The 25,190-nt window shown below is 40.3% G+C and overlaps 1 protein-coding gene across 1 annotated transcript; it reads right to left on the bottom strand.

The window, feature by feature from the left end:
- Positions 1–822: 822 nt before the first annotated feature.
- On the bottom strand, positions 823–1,062 carry LOC127667929 (peptidyl-prolyl cis-trans isomerase FKBP1A-like). Its single transcript, XM_052161337.1, has one exon. The coding sequence runs from the start codon at positions 1,060–1,062 to the stop codon at positions 823–825; it is 240 nt and encodes a 79-aa protein (XP_052017297.1).
- Positions 1,063–25,190: the final 24,128 nt, after the last annotated feature.

The following is a 25,190-nucleotide window of genomic DNA, read 5'->3' as shown; positions in this document are numbered from 1 at the left end:
AGTCTACAAACAGCACCTTCAAGTTAAACTTTCTACCTAAGTTCTTAAAATTTAGGAAGTGGAGCTTGAATAGTTACAAGATTACAAAAGTCCAGAAAATCTATTAGAAAAACCATTAAATGAAAAACAAATTAAGCCAGGTCACAAAGAAGGCTTCAGAGGTCCCTGGCAACCCAGGGACAGATATTGTAGAGTCCAAAACAGCAGTGAAAGGACCTGCTTTAAAAGGCAGCTAGTTTCAGAAGGTGGGAGGACTGTCAGAAGCAAAGGCTCTCTCCCTCCCTTCCCCCTTCAGTTTGGGTAAGGCTTTCAGTTTAACAGGACCTCCCTCACTGGAGAAAAATTCAGCCCTCAACAGCATCTCAAATCTGCCATGGCTTTGCAGCACAGCAGCAGAATGTCTTAATATATAATAGATACATTTTTCATCCAAAAACTTAAAATAGAATAAAATAAAAATTCTTACAAATCCCCTCTCAACAACAATTCCTAAAGTTAACCCACCGCTTGTGCTGTTAAAACTTGACAATATACTTCATTGGAAATTTAAATCTGAAAGACAGGAACTGAGTTTTCACACCAAAACAAAGTAACTTGAGGTTTATAGCATATATTTTAGGTCAACACACATACAGATGGGGGAAGAGGACATGGAGGTGTCTGAAGCAAAGCCGAGTGACACATTCAGTCGAGTAAGTATCTAAACAAAGAGTGGTGGGACTTCAGGAAAAGCTCCCCACGGATTCACATGCACCCATCTGGAGGTACCAGATTCCTCCATGGCAAATCCACATGCAGAGCTAAGAGAGGAGACCATGTCTGTCATTCCACTTTTTGGAGCTCCATAATAAAATCAAGAGTGGCATGCGGTGGGATGACTCCTGGGTGACCGTTGGCTCCATAGGCATAGTCTGAGGAGCTTGCCAGTTTGGCTTTCTGACCCACACTCATCTGAGCTACCCCTTCTTCCCGGCCTCGGATCACCTCCTGCTTGCCTAATGTAAACTTAAAAGGCTTGTTTCTTTCTCTAGAGGAGTCAAATTTCTTTCCATCTTCAAGCATTCCCGTGTAGTGCACCATGCAGGTCTGGCTGTCTCTAGGACAGATGGTCTCCACTTGCACTCCCAGGGTGGCAGCGGCATTGGCAGAGGTAGAGAAGGACGTGGGTGATAGTGTGATGAACTTCTTGGAGCCACTGCGGACCTGGCGGCCTTTCAGAGGTTCAGCTTTGTCCCTCGCGTGTCTTCTGTGCACGCCCACCTCACCGCAGCACCCCACTTGCACGAAGCACTCACATCCCTGAAGCTGGACAGCTGGCGGAGGGACCCATAAATTTTTAAACTTTTAGAAATCTCCTGACTTGACTTACGCTATAACAGTCATTCATGGGCAACCTCATCACAAAGCCATTTTCTATTTCTATTTGTAGAACAGTCCCCAAAGAACATAACTTTTGTTTAAGAAAAAGAAAAGCCACCCAGTTACCATGCTACATGGAGACACTTTACACTTTCAATGATTTCTGCTGAATGTACATTGTCTCTAACAGACCATAATATTGCAAGAATGACGCAGTTAAAATTGATAACATACTCTTTTCAACTTCTGATCTTTCTAGTACTTATATATTGACAATTTAGAAAAGAGGACTAAAAGAAGGATATTTTCTTCTCCCTCTCCTTACCCTCCCCTATTTTCTCGATAAAGTATCATTCGCTGTGGCCATGGGGAACCTAAGGAATCTAAGAATCCCAGAAAGAACAAAATTAGATGAAATGTTTTTATTGGGTGGCACTTTAGGCTTTTCATCTTCAGCCTTTTCACTGCCATCCCCTTCTTTCTCACTGGAGGCATCATCCTCAGTAGTGTCAGCATCACCTGTCTCTTCTGTTTCCTCCTCAGAGGCCTCATCATCGTGGCTGGCATCATCAGTGCTCTCAGTACTGTCGTCGGTTGAATCAGCAGACTCACCATCTTGCACTCCTTCAGTAGTTTCTGCATGAGTTTCAGAATCATTTGCAGAAGCAGCTGAAATTAGGAGGAAAACCTCCAAGTGAGATACTGACTCTTCTTAGGAATGTTATTGATCACACACAGAATTGTACATTCATTCCTTATTATGAATTCACTAATTCTGTCAAATATTTAGTCTACCATATATGTTATTGCTTTATTTTTCATGACCATACAATTTCCTTGGGCAATGACACTGACCGAAGACATAAGCAGGGACTTTGTGATAGGCATAGACACAAAAATAAACCCAAGCACTATTACTAAAACAGGGACTATTTCCCAAAATTCACAAAGAAACTTCCTAGCCAAAAACCTCCAGTGCCAGTTCCAAGAAGGAAAACAAAACATCATTCTGAGATTAACACACCTATGAAAGCACAGGCCTCTGCTTTTGCCTCAACTCACCCTGGTGTACATTCCCAGGCCCTCGGTCCATAGCACCTTCAGGGCTTGGTTGTTGTCAGTTCCAGTGACAATTGTTCTCTTCTATACATGAGTTATATGTTCAGTCCCTTAATTTGTGGAAGACCTTCCAAGCACACACATGTAATAGGTAAGCTACATTATCAGACTTGATGACCTTGTGTCTACTACATAAAAACAATGACTGCTTAGAGTTTCTCTAAGAATATGTTAGAATCTTAATTATCTTTATATGATTAAAAAATCATATTTTTACATTGAAAATATTTTATAATCAGGAATGCAGCTTTCTGTGGATTTTACTAAAATTTTCTCATATCTCATAATATCCAAATAATATTGGTTACTGAGAGGCTGTGCAGGGAAAATGGTTATGGTAGGAAGGTAATGAAAGGTACTCAGACTCAGACTCACCAGTATCAGAAGTGTCAACACTGTCTGCCTCCGCGTCCTCTGAAGAAAAACAAGCAAAATGAGACAGAAGAACTTAGTAACATTTGATGAAATAGAGAATGTGAACACTGCTACAGACGTGTACAACTAAGTAGACAGACCGAGGGAAGCACATGCACAGATAAAAGAAAACCTTTCAAATCTAATGTGTAGGAAGTTTTGCTTCCCTGAAATAAGTCTTTAATCGCCTTCTTAAATGTAACTTATTGACACTAACAAAGCATTCAGTGCCATGTTTAGAATAGAGGAAAAACTGGACTGAATTAGGAACCCCATTGGAGTCAACCTACCTACCTACAATGATGTGTCAAAATGAAGGTGAGTACCAGCAAGATGGCTAAGTAGGTAAAAGCTCTTCTCTTATAAGCTGGGTAATATAAACTGATTCCATAGTTGAAGGAGAGAACTGACTCCTGTCTGTAACCTCCTCACATGCACCACAATATGTTTGAGACACCATATGGCAGACACAAACACACAAAATGATTTAAAAAATGTGATCGGGCTATAAAGTAAATAAATAAATTAATAAAAACAGAAAAACTGTTTAAGTTTAAAAATTTAGATAGAACGAGTTACTAGATAGCAGCATGTAGGCATCCACAAATTCGTGTTTCACAGAGTAAGTATCTTCATATATTATGGCCCCCATTTTATGTTAAATCAAAAATATTTATTTACGGCAAGTGACTAGGATAGTGGAAACACCAAGCAACAGAAGGAGTGCCAGGAGCTTCATGGTGACAAGTAGAAGAACAGGAAACACACAAGTTCAAGCTCCAATACTAGGAGACAAGGAAGACTGATACCAGGGTTCCAAATCATGGGATTATATATGTAGAGCCGACCAATCAGAAGCTGCCACAACCTGGTAAGTAACAGGAAATGTTGGGAAGTGAAGTAAATCAGAATCAACCACACAGCCAGAGGCCATTTGGAAAGGTCATGACTTCAAATGTTTGACAAATCCTTGATTCTGATAACATAGGTGTCCAGTCAAGCTGCTGTCCAATAAATAACTTCTGGCTTTCTCTTGTGTGAGGCTCAGGAATGCCATACTTATAACTCCAACAAGTTGAAGATGTCAGCACCGGCTTCCAATGTCTTCACTCTCCTTTCAATATAGTACACATTAAAAACTTACAGAATCCTCAGCTTTGTGTTTCCTTCAAGAGAGTAATTGGGGTAGAGCTGCTGAATCCAAGTGTTTTCCAGAGTGTCCCCACGATTTATTCAGTAAGAGCCAGCCTATCATACAGGGAGTGTGAGCCTAACACTGATGGAAAGACCAAATATGACCTCACAAGATTTCAGCAATTCTTGTATCAAATTCAAAATATAAGAGTAAAAGGACAGTGAAAAATAGCATGTTTGAAGACTGCATCCACTGAGTTCATTCATTAAGCTTTTCATTTTGTTTCTTTTCTTTTTCTCTTTCTTCTTTTTTCTTTTTTTTTTTTTTTTTTTATTTCTGGGTTGTTTTTCTTTGTTCTGTCTTTAACATAGGATCTGTCTTAACCAAAGCTATCTTTGAACTTCTGATCCTCCTGCATCTACCTTTTAAGTGCTGAAATTAAAGTTTTATGTCACTATATCCAGACTTATAATTATGACTAGGCACTATGAAAGACATTGTCGAAAACCAAGCACACAAATACCTCAATCTCTACATACTTCAAACAACAGCAGCAAAAACTCAAAAGCCAAACCAAACTAAAACTAAAACAAAAAATCTACTACATAGGAAAATAAACAACAAAAGGATAAAACTTTAATGTAGCATATATGAAGGAAAAATTTAATCAGAAATATGTGTATAACATTAAAAGAAGGAGAGTACTATATGTTAGAGTTCTGTCTAAGCTCCATCCCACAATTACCTGGCAATAGCCGGGTATGCCCCTTCCTACAGTTACCTGGCAACAAGACTGACAGGCCTGGCCCACTATAAAAAAGAGCTGCTCAGCCCCTCCCCTCTCTCTTATTCCTCTCTGACTCCTCTTATCTCTCTCTTACCTCTCTCACTCTCAGCTTCTCTCTTGCCCCGTTAGGCTCTCCTCCCCCCTACCACACACACACACACACACACACACACACGGTCATGGCCGACATGTACTTCTCTACTGTCTCCCTCTCTCTGCCTTTCTCTGCCTCTACAACACCCCTTAACTCCCATCCCATGCCCTGAATAAACTCTATTCTATACTATGTTGGTATATGTCTGGTCCCTTGGTGGGGGGGGGGGGGATGCCTTGGCATGGGCACCTCCTTCCCAGACAGCGCCGTATACCACATTCTCAAACCTCTTTCTCTTTTTATGATCACAACATTGGTGCCTTGTGACTTGGATCCAGAAAATCTGCAGGTTTGCATACCATTTCAGCCTCAACCATGCTCGCTAGCCTCAGATTGGTAAGCTCCGCACTCCCCACTGCTCAGAGTGACTATCTGCATGGTCCTAGGTATTTCTTGAGGATGAGAGACTTTCAGTTTTTCACTGACCCTTGTTCCCTTGGATCAGTCTGCAAATTTTCCCTCCTTCCCTCTCTCATTTGTGACCTGCTAGTTCAGCTGGTTTGCCTGAAATGGAGGTTTGGCTCCTGGCTCCAAGATGCCCGGGGATTCTGCCTCCCTACCCCACTCCTCACTCTGATCCTCTGTAAAAGTCCCTCAGCTTGTGCTGGACAAGCAATCTGTGCTCCCACTGCCTCCGCTGGTCTGGTCCAGCGAGGTGGTTCTACAAGGCCACAAGCACATTGCTAGGATATGCGTTGCTAGGATACGAAACAAGCTACTTTAGGTCCTTCCTTTTCCTGCCTACCTTAGGCAGCAAATTTTGCCACTGGCAGGAAGTTCCACCCTATAGCCCTGTAGACCTGAAACCTCCCCCCTCCCCAGTCAACCGTGGCCCTCAACTTCTTCCACTGGCAAAAAGTTCTGCCCTACAGCCACACGCATACCTGAGGTGCCGGCTGCTGCCTCCCGCAGTCACACTGCTTCTGTCAGACTTCATGTTTTCTGCTACCAGACTACAAATTCCCACACCTGGAAGAAAGTTCTGCCCTGCAGCTGCGTGAGCTCCCGCGGGTGGGCACACTGCCTCTGTCAGGTTCACATTTCTGCTACCAGACTACACATTTCTACAAACACACAACGACCATAATAATTGGTAAAGACTTTCTCCTGTTGACCAGAGGGAACCTTAGGCCCAGATAAGGCCTGGCCAGCCTCTTTTGGGCTAAGGGTTGACTTTCAATGTCCAGTCAATGCTATTGGCTGACATTTGTGTTACAACATAGGACCTTTGGGTGACTCCCTCTCCTGGAAGCAATCTAATATTCCTCTGAGCTCTTGCAGCTGCCAAAAATACTGGACCAGGTTAGATCGCTTTTCTGACATTCCCAGAAAATGTTACAAGGCCTCTAGACTTTCTCGCGATGACCTGAATTTATAGCTTGGCTATAACCATGTTGCTGATAGTCCTCCAGGTGCAACTATCCCTCTCACCCTACGGGTGCTAAATTGTCTTCTACCATATATTTTAAAGGATCAGTAATCTGGTAAATGGAAAATGCCCAAGTCTTACCTATCAGTGCTCTAAAACAATCTGTTATGATTAGCTCAACCAGTGATCTCATCTCATTGTTCCAATGTAGAGAAACAAAGATTGTTACAATCTTTCTGCTTTTGCTAAGGTGGGAGAGCAGAGCCTTAGTCAGATCAGCCAGTAGCTAACATCCCAAGAGTCCCACCTCCTGCTAGGCAAAAACTACAAGGTGATGTAGCATTGACTAGCTTAGAGTAAAATACAGAAAATTAGAGTAAAACTCTCAACCCATTCATTTCCTATATTTATAAAAATATTACAGATCTACAATTTATTAATTTGTAGATAAATACTTGAGATATAAATAGTCTATTCAATTCATTGTAAAGTCCCACCCAGGAATCAGCACTGTGGTCAACAACGCTTAGAAATGCATTTCACTTTTAGGAAAGAAATAAAATGGGAGATTTTTTTTTTCTTTACCCATTTCTCTTGTTTTCTTCACAGACTCAGGAGAGAAATGGGTAACTATAGATACTTCTCAGGGTCAGGAACTTAGATTACCTCTGTGGTGAGGTGCTTCGGGCCACTTTATAGTGATAATACTGGTGGACTCCACACTGAAGCACCCAGTCTGAATTCACAAGCATTTCAGGGCCAGTTGTGTATAGCTGAACTATTTAGTGTTTGCTGTGGGCTTTTTAAGTACTTTCTGAAAACTGGCCCTGATCAGTGTTTGTATTCTGGGTATATTCTGGAATTGTTACACCTGTATTTGCTAAGTAGCTCCTCTGATTGACTAACCCAGCTCTTTTGAAGAAGTATTATGTCTGACTGTAAGTAATGTAGCTTCTATGGTTTATATGTGACTAGTTCTTAAAGCAAATTCTGCTTCCATGTGATAAAATGTGTTTAAAAAAACACTAATTATCTAAGAAAACAAATTTATATTTTTTTCCACTGCATATGAAAGCTATGTTCTTGGAATTTATACCTGAATGAACGTTGAGTGTTTTAAAAAGTACTGTAGCACTGCCCAGCTCCTGGATGCAGGTGGGGCCCTGCCGGTCCAGGAGCTGGGCAGCACCACATATATCTTTGCACCTACACTGCCAGGGGACATCTGCCCTACAGGGAGACCCGTAGTTAGAGGAGAGGCCACCATCTTCACTTCTGTGACCGAGTGGGCTGTTACAGCCAGGAATGCAGAGAACTCCCAAGGATAAGATCACTTGGAACTTAGACTGCCAGGGCCCCACCTGCACCCAGGAGCTGGGCAGCACCAAAGTCATCTGTGCACCTACCCTGCCAGGGGACATCTGCCCTGCAGGGAGTCCAGTGGTTAGAGGGAGTCCCGCATTTAGAGGTGAGGCTGCCATCTTTGCTCCTGTGACTGAGCAGACAGGTGCAACCAGGTATGCAGGGAACACCTGAGGGTAAGATCGCTTGGGACATGGCCCACCAGGACCCCACCGGTACCCAGGAGCAGGGCAGCCCCACAGCACTTTGTGCCAGGGGAAAGCCAGTCACCCAAGGGTGCTGAGATAGGCTTGCAGGTACACAGGAGGCATAAGCACCAGCCAGTGACAGCAGAACCAACTAACACCAGAGAGATGGCAAAAGACAAGTGTAGGAATGTTACTAACAGAAATCAAGGCAATATGGCACCATCCAAACCCAATTCTTCCATAACAGCAAGTCCTGGATACCCCAACACACCAGAAAAGCAAGATTTGGATTTAAAATCACAGCTCATGATGCTGGTAGAAAGCTTCAAGAAGGACATAAATAACTCCCTTAAAGAAATACAGGTAAACTCAAGTAAACAGGGAGAAGCCCTTAAAGAACTACAGGAAAACAAAACAAAACAGGTGAAGGAATTGAACAAAACCATCCAGGATCTAAAAATGGAAGTAGAAACAATAAAGAAATCACAAAAGGAAACAACTCTGGACATAGAAAACCTAGGAAGGAAGTCAGGAGTCATGGATCCAAGCATCAGCAACAGAATACGGGAGATAGAAGAGATAGAAGAGAGAATCTCAGATGCAGAAGATACAATAGAAAGCATCCACACAACAGTCAAAGAAAATGCAAAATGCAAAAAGTTCCTGACACAAAACATCCAGGAAATCCAAGACAAAATGAGAAGACCAAACCTAAGGATTATAGGTATAGAAGAGAGTAAAGATTTCCAACTTAAAGGGCCAGTAAGTGTCTTCAACAAAATTATAGAAGAAAACTTCCCTAACCTAAAGAAAGAGATGCCTATGTACATACAAAAAGCCTACAGAACTCCAAATAGATTTGACCAGAAAAGAAATAATAATATTTATAATAATTAAATATGCCATAATAATTAAAATGCCAAATGTACAAAACAAAGAAAAAATATTAAAAGCAGTAAGGGGGAAATGTCAAGTAACATATAAAGGTAGACCTATCAGAATTACACCAGACTTCTCACCAGAGACTATGAAAGCTGGAAAAGCCTGGGCAGATGCCATACAGACCTTAAGGGAACACAAATGCCAACCCAGACTGCTATATCCAGCAAATTTCTCAATTACCATAGATGGAGAAATCAAGGTATTCCATGACAAAAACAAATGTACACAGCATCTTTCCACAAATCCAGCCCTCCAAAAGATAATGAATGGAAAGCACCAACAAAAGGAGGGAAACTACACACTAGAAAAAGCAAGAAATTAATCTTCTTTCAACAAACCCAAAAGAAGATAACCACACAAACATAAAAATTTCATCAAAAATAGCAGGAAGCAACAATCACTGTTCTTTAATATCTCTTAACATCAATGAACTCAATTCCCCAATAAAAAGACATAGACTAACAGACTAGATACGTAAACAGAACCCAACAGTCTTGCTGCATACAGGAAACACATTTCATTGTCAAAGACAAACACTACCTCAGAGTAAAAGGCTGGGGGGGGGGAAAGTTTGCCAAGCAAATGGTCCCAGGAAACAAGCTGGAGTAGTCATTATAATATCCAAAAAAAAAAAACTTTCAACCAAAAGTCATCAAAAAAGACATGGAAGGACACTTTATACTCATCAAAGGAAAAAATCTACCAAGAAGAACTCGGACACCAAAATCTACCAAGAAGAACAGCACACCTGAAAGCTTTAGAACAGAAAGAAGATAATACACCCAAGAAGAGTAAAAGGCAGGAAATCATCAAACTCAGGGCTGAAATCAACCAAGTAGAAACAAAAAGAACTATACAAAGAATCAACAAAACCAGGAGCTGGTTCTTTGAGAAAATCAACAAGATAGATAAACCTTTAGCCAGACTAACCAGAGGGCACAGAAACAGTATCCAAATTAACAAAATCAGAAATGAAAGGGGAGATAAAACAATGGAAACAGGAAATCCAAAAAATCATCAGATCCTACTACAAAAGCCTATCCTCAACACAACTGAAAAATCTGGATGAAATGGACAATGTCCTAGACAGATATCAAATACCAAAGTTAAATCAGGATCAGATAGACCATCTAAACGGTCCTATAACTCTAAAGAAATAGAAGTGGTCATTGACAGTCTTCCAACAACAACAACAAAAAAAAAGCACAGGACCAGATGGTGTTAGTGCAGAATTCTATCAGACCTACAAAGAAGACCTAAAACCAATACTCTTTAAACTATTCCACAAAATAGAAACAAAAGGAACAATATCCAACTCATTCTATAAAGCCACAATTTCACTGATACCAAAACCACACAAAGATCCAACAAAGAAAACTTCAGACCAATTTCCCTTATGAATATTGATGCAAAAATACTCAATAAAATTCTTGCCAACCAAATCCAAGAACACATCAAAATGATCATTCACCATGGTCAAGTAGGCTTCATCCCAGGGATACAGGGATGGTTCAATATATGGAAATCCACTCCCTGCTGCCATCTTCCCTGCCTGCCGGGGCAGAAAAGCAGCACCAGGTACTGAGATATCCTGAGTTTAAGAGCTCTGGGAGCACAAACTGCCAGGGGTCTGCCTATTCCCAGGAGCTGGGCACATAGGCGGTTCGTCTACTAGACAGCCTGTCGTGGGACCTGTGTCCTACGTGGGGATCAGCAGAGGGAGTGACTTTCCCTCCGCTATCTTCGCTCCATGACAGAGCAGTCAGGGAGCACTGGGTTCACTGAGACAACCCAAGTATAACATTGCTCTGGGCAAGACTCAGCAGGGTTCCAACTACACAAAAGAGGAAGGCAGCACATCAGCAATCTGGGCCAGAGGAAATCCTGCCATCCAGTGTCACGGAAATAGCCTTAAAGGTCCACAGGAGGTTGAAGCACCAGCCTGTGACAATAAGACCATCTAACTCCTGGGAGAACCAGATGGCTAAAGGCAAATGTAGGAACATGACTAACAGAAACCAAGGCATTATGGCAGCATCTGAACCCAATTCTCCAACAACAGCAAGTCCTGTATACCCCAACACACCAGAAAAACAAGAGTTGGATTTAAAATCACTGGTCATGATGCTGTTAGAGAAACACATGAAGGACATAAATAAATCTCTTAAAGAAATTCAGGAGAAAAATGATCAAAAGCTAGAAGCCCTTACAAGGGAAACACAAAAATTACTTAAAGAAATTCAGGACAATATGGGTCAGAAGTTTGTAGCCAATAAGGAGGAAATACAAAAATCACTTAAAGAAATACAGGAGAACTTTGATCAACAGGCAGAAGTCATGAAAGAGGAAACACAAAAATCTCTCAAAGAATTACAGGAAAACACAAACAAGCAAGTGAAGGAACTGAGCAAAAACATCCAGGATCTAAAAACAGAAGTAGAAACAACTAAGAAATTGCAAAGGGAGACAATGAAGGATGATGAGGCTTAACGGTGGGGGGTATAGGGGTTAGGTGAGAATATAGGTGAGTTAGGTGAGTGTGGCTAGGCGGCGTGGGGGAAGGTGTCCAGGCGGGCCCTTGCCTGGGCACCTCTGCCCCTGAGAGACCACACACACACAGACATGGTATAGAATAGAGTTTATTCAGAATAGGGGATGGGAGTTAGTGGGAGAGAGAGAGAGAGAGAGAGAGAGAGAGAGAGAGAGAGAGAGAGAGAGAGAGAGAGAGAGAGAGAGAGAGAGAGAGAGAGAGAGAGAGAGAGAGAGAGAGAGAGAGAGAGAGGAGAGAGAGAGAGAGAGGAGGTTTTTTTTTTTGTTTGTTTGTTTTTCTAACATCGCTAAAGGGACAACATTTATTCCTTTTCCAAATGTTACAGTAAATCCGGGTGGAAGAATGGTTTTAGCAGTTAGAAAAAAAAAGTACAAATCTGGGGTTTGGCCATTAAAAGTTATTTACAACAATGGGAGGGGAAAAGACAACAAGAAGTTGTTTCACATTACAGACCTCCCTCCCGCCTGAACCCTAATACTTGCTTATCAAGTCAGAGACATGGTTGATTTTACAAGCTGGAGGTTTGAACTTGAGTAAGACATTTATAAAAACCCAGACAGGGGCAATGTCCTCCCCAGCCCAGGTGCCACTAGGCACAGCACAAGAGACTAAGAATTCAACAGGGGAAAGGCTGGGCACTCAGGGTTTGGGAGTAGAAGCCCCCACTTCTGGCTCAGGGGGGTTGAGAAGCAGGATAAACAAAATGAACTTGGAAAAGAATTGGAAACCCAGCAATTGCCTTCTGCAGGGATGGGGGCTCAGGAAGGAGGTAGGGAAGGAGCATTTCACATCACTAACCTAACTTGGGAAACCGTAAGGGACCATCTTCAACTGGCCCTAAGAGTAAGACCAAAATGGCTGATGGGAGAATCCACAGGAGGGAGAAGGGTACGTGGCTGGGAGGGGGGCAGGGAATGGGCCGGGGGGGGGGGGGGGGGGGGGAGAGAGAGAGAGAGAGAGAGAGAGAGAGAGAGAGAGAGAGAGAGGAGAGAGAGGAGAGAGAGAGAGGAGAGAGAGAGAGAGAGGAGGCCGGCCATGACCGTGTGGAGGGGGGGGGAAGAGCCCCAGGGGCAGAGAGGTGAGAGTATGTGGGAGAGCGGAGAGCAAAGAGAAAGAGGAGGGGCAAGTAGCCCCTCTTATAGTGGGCCAGATCTCTGGGGCGGGGCATACCTGGCTATTGCCAGGTAGCTGTGGGGTGGAGCTTACACAAAACCCCAACAGACAACTTTGGAGATAGAAAACCTTGGGAAGAAATCAGGGGCCATAGATGCAAATATCAACAACAGAATACAAGAGATAGAAGAAAGAATCTCAGATACCATGGAAACCATGGACTCAACAGTCAAAGAAAATGCAAAATGCAAAAAGCTTGTAACCCAAAACATCCAGGAAATCAAGGACACAATGAGAAAGCCAAACCTAAGGATTGTAGGCATTGATGAGAGTGAAGATTTACCACTTAAAGGGCCAGCAAATATCTTCAACAAAATTATGGAAGAAAACTTCCCTAACCTAAAGAGAGAGATGCCCATGAATATACAAGAAGCCTACAGAACTCCAAACAGACTGGACCAGAACAGAAATACCTCCTGTCACATAATAATCAAAACCCCAAATTTACTAAACAAAGAAAGAATACTAAAGGCAGTAAGAGAAAAAGGGCAAGTAACATATAAAGAAGGCCTGTCAGAATTACACCAGACTCCTTACCAGAGACCATGAAAGCTAGAAGATCCTGGGCAGATCTCATGCAGACTCTAAGAGAACACAAATGCCAGCTAAGACTACTATACCCAGAGAAACTCTCAATCACCATAGATGGAGAAACTAAGATATTCCATGACAAAACTCAATTTATACAATATCTTTCCACAAACTCAGCTCTACAAAGGATAATAGGGGAAAAACACCAATACAAGGAGGGAAACTATACCCTGGAAAAAAGCGGGATTATAACCTTCTTTCAACAAACCCAAAAGAAGATAACCACACAAGTATAAAATTAACATCAAAAATGATAGGAAGCAATAATCACTACTCCTTAATATCTCTTAACATCAATGGACTCAATTCCCCAATAAAAAGACATAGAATAAAAGACTGGATACATAAACAGGACCCTACATTTTGCTGCATACAGGAAATACACCTCAATGTTAAAGACAAAAACTACCTTAGAGTAAAAGGCTGGAAGACAATTCTACAAGCAAATGGTCTCAGGAAACAAGCCAGAGTTGCCATTCTAATATCAGATAAAATTGACTTTCAACCTAATGTCATCAAAAGAGACATGGAAGGACACTTCTTTCTAGTCAAAGGAAGAATCCACCAAGAAGAACTCTCAATCCTGAACATCTATGCCCCAAATGCAAGGGCACCCTCATTCATAAAAGAAACTTTACTAAAGCTCAAAGCACACATTGCACCTAACACAATAATTGTGGGTGACTTCAACACTCCACTCTCCTCAATGGACCATCAGGAAAACAGAAACTAAACAGGGAGACAGTGAAACTAATTGAAACTTTGGACCAATTGAATTTAACAGATATATATAGAACTTTTCATCCCAAAGCAAAAGAATATACCTTTTTCTCAACACCTCATGTTATCTTCCCCAAAATCGATCATATAGTTGGTCACAAGACAGACCTCAACAAATATAAGAAGATTAAAATAATCCCATGCCTCCTATCAGATCACTATGGAGTAAAAGTGGTCTTTAATAACAACAAAAACAACAGAAAACACACATATACATGGAAACTGAACAATACTCTACTCAGTGGTACCTTGGTCAAGGAAGAAATAAAGAAAGAAATCAAAGACTTTTTAGAATTTAATGAAAATGAAGGCACAACATACCCAAATTTATGGGACACAATGAAAGCAGTGCTAAGAGGAAAATTCATAGCTTTGAGTGCCTCCAAAAAGAAATTGGAGAGAGCATACACTAGAAGCTTAACGGCACAACTAAAAGCCCTGGAACAAAAAGAAGCTAATTCACCCAGGAGGAGAAGAAGACAGGAAATCATCAAACTCAGGGCTGAAATCAATCAAGTAGAAACTAAGAGAACCATACAAAGAATCAACAAAATCAGGATCTGGTTCTTTGAAAAAATCAACAAGATAGATAAACCCTTAGCCAGACTAACCAAAGGGCACAGAGACAGTATCCAAATTAGAAATGAAAAGGGAGATATAACAACAGAAACTGAGGAAATTCAAAAAATTATCACATCCTACTACAAAAGCCTATACTCAATACAACTGGAGAATCTGGAGGAAATGGACAATTTCTTAGACAGATACCAAATACCAAAATTAAATCAGGATCAAATAGATCATCTAAACAGACCCATAACCCCTAAAGAAATAGAAGGGCTCATAGAAAGCCTTCCAACCAAAAAAAGCACAGGACCAGATGGTTTTAGTGCAGAATTCTATCAGACCTTCAAAGAAGACTTAACACCAATACTCTTCAAACTATTACACTAAATAGAAACAGAAGGAACACTACCCAACTCATTCTATGAAGCCACAATTACGCTGATACCAAAACCACACAAAGATCCAACAAAGAAAGAGAATTTCAGGCCAATATCCCTTATGAATATCGATGCAAAAATACTCAATAAAATTCTTGCCAACTGAATCCAAGAACACATCAAAGCGATCATCCACATGATCAAGTAGGCTTCATCCCAGGGATGCAGGGATGGTTCAATATACAGAAATCCATCAATGCTATCCACTATATAAACAAACTCAAAGAAAAAAACCCACATGATCATTTCATTAGATGCTGAAAAAGCATTTGACAAAATTCAGCATCCTTTCATGCTAAAAGTCTTGAAAAGGACAGGAATTCAAGGCCCATATCTAAACATAGTAAAAGCAATATACAGCAAACCAGTAGCCAACATCAAACTAAATGGAGAGAAACTTGAAGAAATCCCACTAAAATCAGGGATTAGACAAGGCTGCCCCCTCTCTCCATATCTTTTCAATATAGTTCTCGAAGTCCTAACTAGAGCAATTAGACAACATAAGGAGGTCAAAAGGATACAAATTGGAAAGGAAGAAGTCAAACTATCACTATTTGCAGATGATATGATAGTATACTTAAGTGACCCAAAAAACTCTACCAGAGAACTCCTACAGTTGATAAACAACTTCAGCAAAGTGGCTGGTTACAAAATCAACTCAAGCAAATCAGTAGCCTGTCTATATTCAAAGGATAAGCAGACTAAGAAAGAAATTAGGGAAATGACACCCTTCACAATAGCCACAAACAACATAAAGTATATTGGTGTGACTCTAACCAAACAAGTGAAAGAACTATACGACAAGAACTTCAGATCTCTGAAGAACGAAATCGAAAAAGATCTCAGAAAATGGAAAAATCTTCCATGCTCATGGATTGGCAGCATTAATATAGTTAAAATGGCCATCTTGCCAAAAGCAATCTACAGATTCAATGCAATCCCCATCAAAATCCCAACTCAGTTCTTCATAGAGCTAGAAAGAGCAATGCTCAAATTCATCTGGAATAACAAAAAACTCAGGATAGCTAAAACTATTCTCAACAGTAAAAGAACTTCTGGGGGAATCAGTATCCCAGACTTCAAACATCACTACAGAACAATAGTGATAAAAAATGCATGGTATTGGTACAATGTCAGGCAAGTGGATCAATGAAATAGGATTGAAGACCCAGAAATGAACCCACACACCTATGGTCACTTGATCTGCCACAAAGGAGCTGAAAACATCCAGTGGAAAAAAAGATAGCCTTTTCAACAAATGGTGCTGGTTCAATTGGAGGTCAGCATGCAGAAGAATGTGAATTGATCCATTCTCATCTCCTTGTACTAAGCTCAACTCCAAGTGGATGAAGGACCTCCACATAAAACCTGACACACTGAAACTAAGAAAAGAAAATAGGAAAGACCCTTGAGGACATGGGCACAGGAGAAAAGTTCCTGAACAAAACACCAATAGCTTATGCTCTAAGAGCAAGAATTGACAAATGGAACCTCATAAAATTACAACATCTCTGCAAGGCAAAGGACACTGTCAAAAGGACAAAACGTCAACCAACAGATTGGGAAAGGATCTTCACCAACTCTAAATCTGAAAGAGGGCTAATATCTAATATATACAAAGAACTCATAGACCCCAGAGAACCAAATAACCCTATTAAAAAGTGGGGGTACAGAGCTAAACAAATAATTTTCACATGAAGAACTTCAGATGGCTGAGAAGCACCTTAAGAAATGTTCAACATCATTAATCATTAGGGAAATGCAAATCAAAACAACCCTGAGATTTCATCTCACACCAGTCAGAATAGCTACGGTTAAAAACTCAGGAGACAACAGGTGTTGGCGAGGATGTAGAGAAAAAGGAACACTCCTCCACTGCTGGTGGGATTGCAAGATGGTACAACCACTTTGGAAATCAGTCTGGCGGTTCCTCAGAAATCTGGGCATGACACTTCCAGAGGACCCTGCTATACCACTCCTGGACATATACCCAGAGGATTCCCCGGCATACAATAAGGACACGTACTCCACTATGTTCATAGCAGCCCTTTTTGTAATAGCCAGAAGCTGGAAAGAACCCAGATGTCCCTCAATGGAGGAATGGATACAGAAAATGTGGTATATTTACACAATGGAGTACTATTCAGCCATTAGAAACAATGAATTCATGAAATTCTTAGATAAATGGATGGAGCTGGAGAACATCATACTAAGTGAGGCAACCCAGTCTCAAAAGATCAATCATGGTATGCACTCACTGATAAGTGGATATTAGCCTAGAAACTTGGAATACCCAAGACATAATCCACATATTAAATGATATCCAAGAAGAGTAGAGGAGTGGCTCCTGGTTCTGGAAAGACTCAGCGCAGCACTATAGGGGAATACCAGAACAGGGAAGTGGGAAGTGGTGGATGGGGGACTAGGGGGAGGGAAGAGAGCTTATGGGACTTTCGGGAAGTGGGGAGCCAGAAAAGGGGAAATCATTTGAAATGTAAATAAAAAATATATCGAATAAATATATGGAAATCTATCAATGTAATCCAGTACATAAACAAACTCAAAGAAAAAACCCACATGGTCATTTCATTAGATTCTGAAAAAAAAAATTGACAAAATTCAGCATACTTTCATGTTAAAAGTCTTGGGAAGAACAGGAATTCAAGGCCCATACCTAAACATAGTAAAAACAATATACAGCAAACCAGTAGCCAACATCAAACTAAATGGAGAGAAACTTGACGTAATCCCACTAAAATCAGGTACTAGACAAGGCTGCCCTTTCTCTCCAAATCTATTCAATATAGTACTTGAAGTTCTAGCTAGAGCAATTAGACAACAAAAAGTGGTCAAAGGGATACAAATTGGAAAGGTAAGAAGTCAAATTATCACTATTTGCAGATGATATGACAGTATACTTTAAGTGACCAAAAAAAAAAAAAAAAAAAAAAAAAAAAAAAAAAAAACTCCACCAGAGAACTCCTACAGCTGATAAACAACTTCAGCAAAGTGGCCAGATATAAAATTAACTCAAGCAAATCGGTAGCCTTCCTATATTCAAAGGATAAACATACTGAGAAAGAAATTAGGGAAATGACACCCTTCACAATAGCCACAAACAATAAAGTATCTTGGTGCGACTCTAACCAAACAAGTGAAAGATCTGTAGGACAAGAACTTCAAGTCTCTGAAGAAAGACGTCAAAGAAGACCTCAGAAGATGGAAAGATCTCCCATGCTTGTGGATTGGCAGGATTAATATGGTAAAAATGGCCATCTTGCTAAAAGCAATATACAGATTCATTGCAATCCCCATCAAAAATCCCAAATCAACTCTTCATAGCATTAGAGAGAGCAATTCTCAAATTCATCTGGAATAACAAAAAACCCAGGATAGCTAAAACTATTCTCAATAGAAAAAGAACTTCTGGGGGAATCAGTATCCTGGACTTCAAGAAGTACTACAGAGCAGTAGTGTTAAAAGCTGCATGGTACCGGTACAGTGACAGGCAGGTAGATCAATGGACTAGAACTGAAGACACAGAAATGAACCCACACACCTATGGTCACTTGATCTTTGACAAAGGAGCTACAACCATCCAGTGGGGAAAAAAGGATAGCCTTTTCAACAGATGATGCTGGTTCAACTGGAGGTCAGCATGCAGAAGAATGTAAATTGATCCATTCTTATGTCTTTGTACTAAGCTCAAGGCCAAGTGAATCAAGGACCTCCACATAAAAACAGACACACTGAAACTAATAGAAAAGAAACTGGGGAAGAGCCTTGAGCACATGGGCACAGGGGAAAAGTTCCTGAACAGAACACCAATAGCTTATGCTCTAAGATCAAGAATCAAGAAATTTGCCTAAAACTGCATAGCTTCTGTAAGGCAAAGAGCACTGTCAATAGGACAAAACGGCAACCAACAGATTGAAAAAAGATCTTTACCAATCCTCCATCTGATAGATGGCTAATATTCAATGTATCCAAAGAACTCAAGAAGTTAGACTCCAGAGAGTCAAATAACCCTATTAAAAAATGCAGTACAGAGCTAAACAAAGAATTTTCACCTGAGGAATATCAAATGGCTGAGAAGCACATAAAGAAATGTTCAACATCCTTAGTCATCAGGGAAATGCAAATGAAAACAACCCTGAGAATTCACCTCATACCAGTCAGAATGGCTAAGATCAAAAACTAAGGTGACAGCAGGTGCTGGCGAGGATGTGGAGAAAGAGGAACACTCCTCCACTGCTGGTGGGATTGCAAGCTGATACAACCACTCTGGAAATTAGTCTGGCGGTTCCCCAGAAAACTTGGCATTATACTACCAGAGGACCCCATTATACTACTCCTGGGCATATGCCCAGAGGATTCCCCAGTATGTAATAAGGACACCTGCTCCACTGTGTTCATAGAAGCCCTATTTATAATAGCCAGAAGCTGGAAAGAACCCAGATGTCCCTCAGACAAGGAATGGATACAGAAAATGGTATATTTGCACAATGGAATACTACTCAGCTATTAAAAACAATGAATTCATGAAATTCTTAGGCAAATGGATGGAACTGGAAAATATCATCCTAAGTGAGGTAACCCAATGACAAAAGAACACACATGGTATCCACTCACTGATAAGTGGATATTAGTTCAGAAGCTCAGAATACCCAAGACACATTTCACATATTAAATGATGCCCAAGAAGAAGGAAGGAGAGAACCCTGGTCCCGGAAAGGCTCGATGCAGCAGTGTAGGGGAATACCAGGACAAGGAAGCAAGAAGGGGTTGATTGGGGAACATGGGAAAGGGAGAGGACTTATGCGACTTTGGGGGAGGGGGAACCAAGAAAGGGGAAAACATTTGAAATATAAATAATGTATCTAATAAAAATGTAAATAAATAAATAGTACTGTATTTCTTCTTTTTTTCAAATCAACTTAGGTTTTTTTTTAACTTTTGTGTGATGGATTTGCCTGTATGTCTGTAGTTTTAATTTTTGTGTGATGGTTTTGTCTATATCATTTGTGTGCAGTGCTAACGGAGACCAGAAGAAAATATCTGATCCTCTGGAACAGGAGCTACACACAGCTAGTATGTGTGTGCTAGGTGCTGAACTTGAGTCTTCTAGAAGAGCAGCCAGTATTCTTAACTGCTGATCCATTTCTTCAACCCATTTATTTCTCTTTTTTTTTTAAATACCCACGCTTGGCTTGTGGAATGGGAGACTCTGAAATTACAATTTCTAGATTCTTTCTAGCTATCCCCAGACTTGAAGACAGCCTGACCCCTTACGACCCACTATTCCAACTGGCTTAGTTGGGATGTTTTAAAGATACCCAGAGTCCTAGTTTTTCTTTCTATTGCTGTAATAAAAGATCATAATCCAATGCAACTTGGGATGAGAAAGGGCTTATATCACTTCACATCTTACCGTCCATCATGAAGGGGAGTCTGGGCAGGAACCCAGGACATGAGCCTGGAGAAAGGAACTGAAGCAGAGGCAAGGGAGGAGCATTGCCTACATTCTTAAAAATATCTGGCAGAGGTATATGATTCAGTTCATCTAAAGATGACTTTGGTTTTCACAATTGCAGCTGCTCACTTCCAGTCAGCTTGGGAACCTAGATGGTATGAGGTGCTAACACCTAACTAATTTGAAAATATGGCTAATTCAATGCCTGAGTATTGTCAGTTATTTCTTTGGATCCCAAATTACACATTTCTGTCCTAAACTGTGTAGCCTGGCATTAATTACAGCTTTATTTATGTATTTTTGGAGGGGACAAGTGTATGCCACACTGTATGTGTCCAGGTCATAGGCTAACTTATAGGAGGCATCTCTCCGTTTTTACTGTGTGGGTCGGGGGATCAAACTTAAATTCTCAGCCATGATGCCAAGCAACTTTACCTGCTGAACCATGCTCACTGTCCCATACAATGAAATTCTTTACAAAATCTTAGATAAACAACGTGATTTGTCAGAATCATAGTCGATATATGGTAGCATGATTTTAGTTCTTTTGCATAATTTTTTACCTGTTTTCCAGCTTCATGTTCCTATAAAAGGCAGCTATGTTAGCTGATGTGGGCTGGCCCTCACAATATTTTATACATAGTATTTCTGGGTTTTTTGTTTTGTTTTGTTTTGTTTGGATTTGTTTTTTTCGAGACAGGGTTTCTCTGTATAGCCCTGGCTGTCCTGGAATTCACTCTGTAGACCAGGTTGGCCTCAAACTCAGAAATCCACCTGTCTCTGCTTCCCAGAGTGCTGAGATTACAGGCATGCGCCACCACTGCCCGGCTATACATAGTATTTCTGATGGCTCAGGGAATAGGTTTTTTTTTTTTTTTTTTTTTGTCTAGTTTTGTTTTGATAGTGATTTTCTTTCATATATTCAAATATAAAAGAAAGATTCACAATTTTCTGACCATTTTCATCACATTGGCATGATTCATTTTCTTCATAGACTTATCATCTCTCACATTTATTTCCAAAAATAGAACTTTCTTTTTACCTCCTATCTAGCCAACAGCTCCCTAGAATCATCACTTTTCTATGATGCACACTCTAGTAGTCAGTCAATCCCTATCTGTGTTACAGAGTTCACCTTAAAAAACCATGGAGCAGTTGTTAGTTGAAATGAATTTTTTCTTCAATATTAGTTTAGATACATTAAAAAAAATGCCTTCTCTCTTGCAACTACACTGGGGATAGTTTTGTCATCATTAAATGAGGCTTTTCCTCAAGATCATGGAAATTTTTGATGTATGGCAAGAAGAAATCAGTCAAGGAAGCATGGCTTCATTCTTAGGGGTATTTGGCATCTATATATATTCTCTCTGAGGAGGGTGGCTCTGTAGGACTGGGTTCAGAGACATCATGCTGGTACAGCCTTAAAAGAAGGCAGGGGCTGAGTGTGACAGAAGATCATAGCCCTGATGTCCACTCACACACATTATCTGTCCATGCTGCTATTTACCTTGTTCCTTTCTAGATTTCTGTTAGTGCATTGTTCCATTCTTGAATCACATATTGTTTTGTCAGTTATTTCCTTCCAAAGTTCAAGTTACTCTACAATAGTTACTTTTATATGCTCATAGAATATGTGCTTGAAGCCAGGCAGTGGTGGCGCACGCCTGTAATCCCAGCACTCTGGGAGGCAGAGGCAGGTGGATTTCTGAGTTCAAGGCCAGCCTGATCTACAGAGTGAGTTCCAGGACAGCCAGTGCTACACAGAGAAACCCTGTCTCAAAAAAAGAAAAAAAAGAAAGAAAAAGAATATGTGCTTGAGACCTTGGGAAACATTACCTAAGGTGTTTGTTGCCTCTTGATTGTATGTGGGCATACATACATACATACATACATACAAATAGTGCACTATTTGAAAATCTGAAGGTAGAAATCATTTAAAGGCAACTTCAAACATCTTTCTATGGGTGACATTGTGGTTGAGCTCAGATGTAAGTCTTCAGCAGAGTGTCTGCACATATCCTTTACTTGAAGTGTTGATGCCCTTGGTTTGGAGGTTTCAGATGTTAATTGAAGAGCAGATACAATGTTTTCTCAGGTCATTAAATAGTCACCAATACATTTTTGTAAAACTAAGTATTTTCTACCTAAATTTAACTTCATGTTAAGTGAATAAATGTATTGTTGTTGTTGTTATTATTATTATTAAATTATTGCTTTTGTTTTTGGTAGCATGATCTTCCTGTGTAGTTCAGCCTCTAGAGCTCAGGCATTTCAAGCATCTACATTACAATGTCTGTCCCAGGGGGCTGGAGAGATGGCTCAGTGGGTAAGAGCGCCAACTGCTCTTCGGAAGGTCATGAGTTCAAATCCCAGCAACCACATAGTGGCTCACAACCATCCAAAAAGAGATCTGATGCCCTTTTCCGGTGTCTGAAAACAGCTACAGTGTACTTACATATAATAAATAAATAAATCTAAAAATAAAAAATGTCTGTCCCAGAGTGCAGGTTTAAATTCTTTAAATCCAACATACATGCAATGCTTTCTTTTCTTTAAAAATGTGTCTGGTATTATTATGTTTTGTTAAAGAGAAGTCTGCAATCCACAATTCATCTTACACCATACAAGTATCACATATTCATTTTAAGTGGGTTTTTTCATGTGCTCTTATTCCAGAATATCTTCCACTTTCTTCATCTCTTAAAACGTTGACAAACTCAAGAATAAAATGTATGCCCCTTTATAAAAATGTCAACTGCTAGAGATTTATTTGAAGGCTCATTATATTTAGAGTCAAGTTACACATTTCTAGTGACAGTTTCATCTAGAAACAGTATTCCATAGTCAAGTAGGGTAGTGTGGATAAAAGTGAGGAGGGACAGTAATATTTCATGAGACCTATTTGTATAGATTTTCAGAGTTCTTTCAACTCTCAATGAAAAATTTCTATACCCTGTTCTTTGATCAGAAAAGACCATTTGTTGAAAAGATTCTTGAGATTAGGCAAAAATTATTTTACTACAATAATGGTTGTTTTTATTAAGAGCTGTAGTTCTGGAGTCAAATCCCTAAACTATTTTATCTGTAGTGGAAAGCTAAGCACTTTGCTTAGTGGCTGCAAGTTTGGAGAGGGTCAGTATCAGTCTTTCACCATCCGGCGCAGGTTCATGGAACTGCAGAATTCAGTTCCTATTCTCTCCATTTTTTGAAGGGCATCCCTGTGGTGTGAAGAAGCATTTGGCAAACCATTTTACCTGCCCAAGTCTTGGTTTTCCTAGTCACCACACGGGCCTCCACCACAGCCCCCAAATAAGGAAAACTACTGTAGCTCATTTTTCTGGTCTCTGCTAACAGGGAGCAGAACTCGGTAGTAAATAAATAAATAAATAAATAAATAAATAAATAAATTTTTAAAAAAAGAAAAAAAAGAGCTGTAGTTCTGGGTTTCAAATGAGCACTGGACATCAACACTAGTTTCAAACTACCAACATGTCCTTAACACTGGAGCAGATCATTGAATAAATATTTGAAAATGCTGACATAGTCATCAGTAAGTGTGACAAAAAAGCAGACACGGAAAGGGGCAAGGTACAGAGAGGCAATCAGGAAACAGTACAATTCTTAATCATTTAAAGGTCATCCTGGCACTGAATTCAGAATATTTACCCAAGGAATCAAGAAGGATATTCTTGTGACATGGTGGCAGATGTCCACAGGTTCATGTGAGGGCAAATAACCAGGATGTGGAGAAGAACACTGAGTTGCCTTATATACTACAGGGGAACCTGCCACTGTGTTCAGAAGGATCTTTTCTCTGTGTCCTTGAGAAAGTCTCTTATACCGAATACAGGCTCTATAGCTGTTGTCCCTGTTAACAGGTGTTTGAATCATGTGTATTTTACCTCAGTTAATGATTGATGAATTCATAGCTATCTGGACTACTAGGTGGGAGATGTTGGAGGAAGTAGTCACTGGTGTGTGTCTTTGAAGGGTCTATCATGTGCCCAGGGCCTTCCTTCTGCTTCCCTTATGTATCCTAGACCACATATTCTCCCTGCTGATCCTTTGCCTCACTTCAGGTCCAAAGCACTGGAGCTAGCTGACCTTGGCCCTAAACCTTTGAAACTGTTAGCCAGTGTAAATCTGTTACATTATTTCTCTCATGTTTTTGTTCTAGTAATAGAACATAGCCTAGCACAAGGAGGAAGAAATAATGAAATGTCCTTAGGAAGACAGAAAAGTATAGTTTAGTAACACAAGGAGATTTTATTCCTTTGAATACTGACTACATGGACAACATTTGTTATTTTTTTCAGAATTTTTGTTTGTTTGTTTGTTTGAAATAGACATTCAAAATTCATGGGAGTTAAACTGTCCATAGTGACAAAAGCCTATAATTCTAGCACTTGGGAGACAGAGGAAGGAGGATAGCAATGAGTTTGAGTCCAGTTACCTTGTCTCAAAAATAAATAGTGTAATTGAGATTCAACAAAAAACAGTAAATGTATAAGAAAAAACCCTGTAAGGTGGATGACGATGGATTGAGGAAGGAATGGCAGTAGATTGATCAGAAATTATTTTTCTTAACTCTAAAGGTTCCACTGTAGAGTAATCTTTTGTCTAGAAAGGGTCTTTCCTGACTCTCAAACAATGGATTAGGACCTGGAGCTTTGTGGAGGAACTACTCTGAAATTTCAATGCAGAAACTGTCTCAAAGTTTACTTAGACAGCTGAGTAGTGACTGTTTTCCTGTGGAACTTTGGCATTCCCCTGGAAAAGGGCATGCTCA

This window comes from Apodemus sylvaticus, chromosome 17 (assembly GCF_947179515.1).
Source record: "Apodemus sylvaticus chromosome 17, mApoSyl1.1, whole genome shotgun sequence".
Lineage (NCBI taxonomy): Eukaryota > Metazoa > Chordata > Mammalia > Rodentia > Muridae > Apodemus > Apodemus sylvaticus.
This window is presented reverse-complemented; position numbering and strand designations above follow the sequence as displayed.